The sequence below is a fragment of the Culex pipiens genome, chromosome 3, assembly GCF_016801865.2.
Source record: "Culex pipiens pallens isolate TS chromosome 3, TS_CPP_V2, whole genome shotgun sequence".
NCBI classification, from domain to species: Eukaryota; Metazoa; Arthropoda; class Insecta; order Diptera; family Culicidae; genus Culex; species Culex pipiens.
The window spans coordinates 133,986,754-133,989,126 of NC_068939.1; the positions used below are offsets into that span (position 1 = coordinate 133,986,754).

The 2,373-nt window shown below is 46.1% G+C and overlaps 1 protein-coding gene across 2 annotated transcripts; it reads right to left on the bottom strand.

Annotated features, from left to right (window-relative positions):
* Window positions 1-419: 419 nt before the first annotated feature.
* On the bottom strand, window positions 420-2,373 carry LOC120422488 (transport and Golgi organization protein 11). Of its 2 annotated transcripts, none has more exons than XM_039585945.2 (3): window positions 1,861-2,373; window positions 1,324-1,711; window positions 420-1,258 (listed from the first exon to the last, which is right to left on the bottom strand). In XM_039585945.2, exons 1-3 carry the CDS (start codon window positions 2,117-2,119, stop codon window positions 1,042-1,044), a joined length of 864 nt encoding a protein of 287 aa, XP_039441879.1. In that variant the 5' UTR covers window positions 2,120-2,373; the 3' UTR covers window positions 420-1,041. The 2 variants fall into 2 exon arrangements, with proteins under 2 accessions (XP_039441879.1, XP_039441878.1); XM_039585944.2 differs by having other exon boundaries at window positions 1,324-1,723.

Consider the following 2,373-nt stretch of genomic DNA (forward strand, 5'->3'; position numbering starts at 1 on the left):
TGTAGTTTAGTCGAGGTTAGTCGTCGACTAACAAGTTCTTTACAAAAAATGTCGATCTCCTTAAACAATTTGGAGCCCTCAGCAGAGCCCAAGACAAACTTTGCATTTTGCAAATTTGCCAAGTTGCCGATTTGTGCTGCGCCTTTATGAAAAAGATAAAGCGCCTCTCAGGACGCCCCAAAGCGCCCAAAATGATTTTTTTTGCAAATTAAAAAAAATCCTAAGGGAGAATAAAATGATATTTAGCATTTTTGTAATGGTAAATAGCATAACTGTAATAACTTATGAAGAATGTGAACTTTTCGGCAAAAAAAAAACAAAATGAAATCCAGGCTAAAAATTTCTCGACTTTTTTCCGAGGTGGCCACCTCGAATTCTGATGCCTTAGATAGGATAAAAAGCAAACATTTAGTCGGTGATTCTAGGTTTATTGTAAACTTTATTTCTTAGCAATAAAAAACTAATTACACAATTCTAGTATGACTCGAAACATCAGCTTCCTTGTTGAATGCAGTTTGTCGGGGGTTTGTTTCAATATTACGGAGGCTAACGGGGGAATATTTGTCGATCTGCGATCTACGTACTCATCTGTACTATTTTTGTGTTTTAATTTATCTGCGCACATATTTATGGTTGGCCTAAAATCTAGTGACGTACTTTTTTTGAAAAGAATTTTAATAAATTAATTTCAAGAGAAATGTGCGACCCAATTTGAAAATTCTCTCACCTAAAATTCGCAACTAAAATTACAAACTATTTCTACAGACAGGTGTGTTTCAGGCGCTAGATTACAACAAATCTAAACGGAAAACGGAGAAAATCATGACGTGGTGCAAACCCAAAAGCCGGCGAACGTTTTTCGTTTGTTTAACTAGTTGAAGAATAACTTTTGCTTTGCTTTTTCATTATTTTTATAACATTTTCGTCTCCTCTCTGCCTTTGTTCAAAGGTTTGGTTGTTATCTTACAGTATTAAAAACTAGCATTTCTTTTCCTTTTTTTGTTTTGTAATAATTGGTTAAACAGCGTTTTGTTTTTGTCCTTACTTCCGACTGAGCCACATGAACGTCTTAAGTAGCAAGTAAGCGAGCCCGACGCAGTAAATGATCTTTTCGCGCTGCTGCCGCTGCGCGTTGTCAATCTCGACGGCCAGCAGCCGCCGGTTAATCTTGGCCACCGTGCGCCGCATGTGGGTCATCTCCTCGGCCGGCGTTAGGTTCTCGACGCTACCGCCGAACGTGGGCGTCTCCTCGCGGAAACTGAAAGGAAAAGGAATTTTATCTGCTAATCTTATATTCTTGTATCTTATCTATGCCCAACTCACCTCCTTCCGAGCACCAGCTCGGAACTGTTGTGCTTGGCGAATGCCGTCTTCCGCTGCAGCTCCCCGTTGACGCCCCTCCCAGCGCCGAACCGCTGCTGCTGCTGCTGCCGTTGGCGTTGTCCCCCTTTGCCAACACTTCCGCCGCCACCTCCAACGGCCTCCGCCCCAAGCATCGAGTCCAGCGAGCGCGGCTCGTAATCATCGTCGTCGCCGCCATCCCCCCTCATCGTCAAATCCCTGTCCTCGTCCTCGAGTTCATCCGAAGCGGACGGGAAGTGGTGCTCGGACAGCGTGATGACCCTCGGCGGCGTTGACACCCGCACAAAGCCCGGATCCTTCGGCAGGATGGAGTTCTCCAGCATGATTTCGCGCGGGGCAGATTTCGTGCCTGACGTGAGAACTGGAACCGGTTAGCAAGAACGGAGTTTTTTTGACGAAGGGACACAATGGCAGAATGGCATGTTACCGATGGGGGAGGACAATTGGTTAGTGACGCAAGCAATACAGACAAGAGTTAGTCGCTCTTCCACAACTTACCTAGGTGCTGATCCTGCCCGAGGACCACAATCCGGTCCGGAACGTTCATCTCGATTTTGTTATGGTAATTCCACGAGTTAATCTCCCCGTTCCCATTCGACAGCAGTTCCGGCTCGTCGTCAAAGTAGGACCCGCCCGTGGCCCGGATCCGCTTCGGAACGCGCATCTGCTCGCTGATGTCGTGCGTGAAGGCGGCGTTCTGGTACAGTGCATCGTCCTCGTAGTTGGAGAAGCCTCCCGGACTGGCGGAGCGTGCCATTTTCTAATTGCTTCAATGGATCCCTTGTTTCCTGCTACTTCCCAACTCCTTCGGAACTAATCGGGTTCCCGCGTCCAGGAACGGGTCCAAAAGTATTTTCAAACACTGACGGAATGCAGCAACTCCTAAAAATTGAATCGACTTTTGCTCTTGCGAGGCGGATTGAATAATTTTTGACTCGTTTCCTCCTTTTTCGCTGCGTTTTTCACCCACAGAGTTTTTTTCTTTTCTTTTCAAACGTCTCTGGTCGCGTC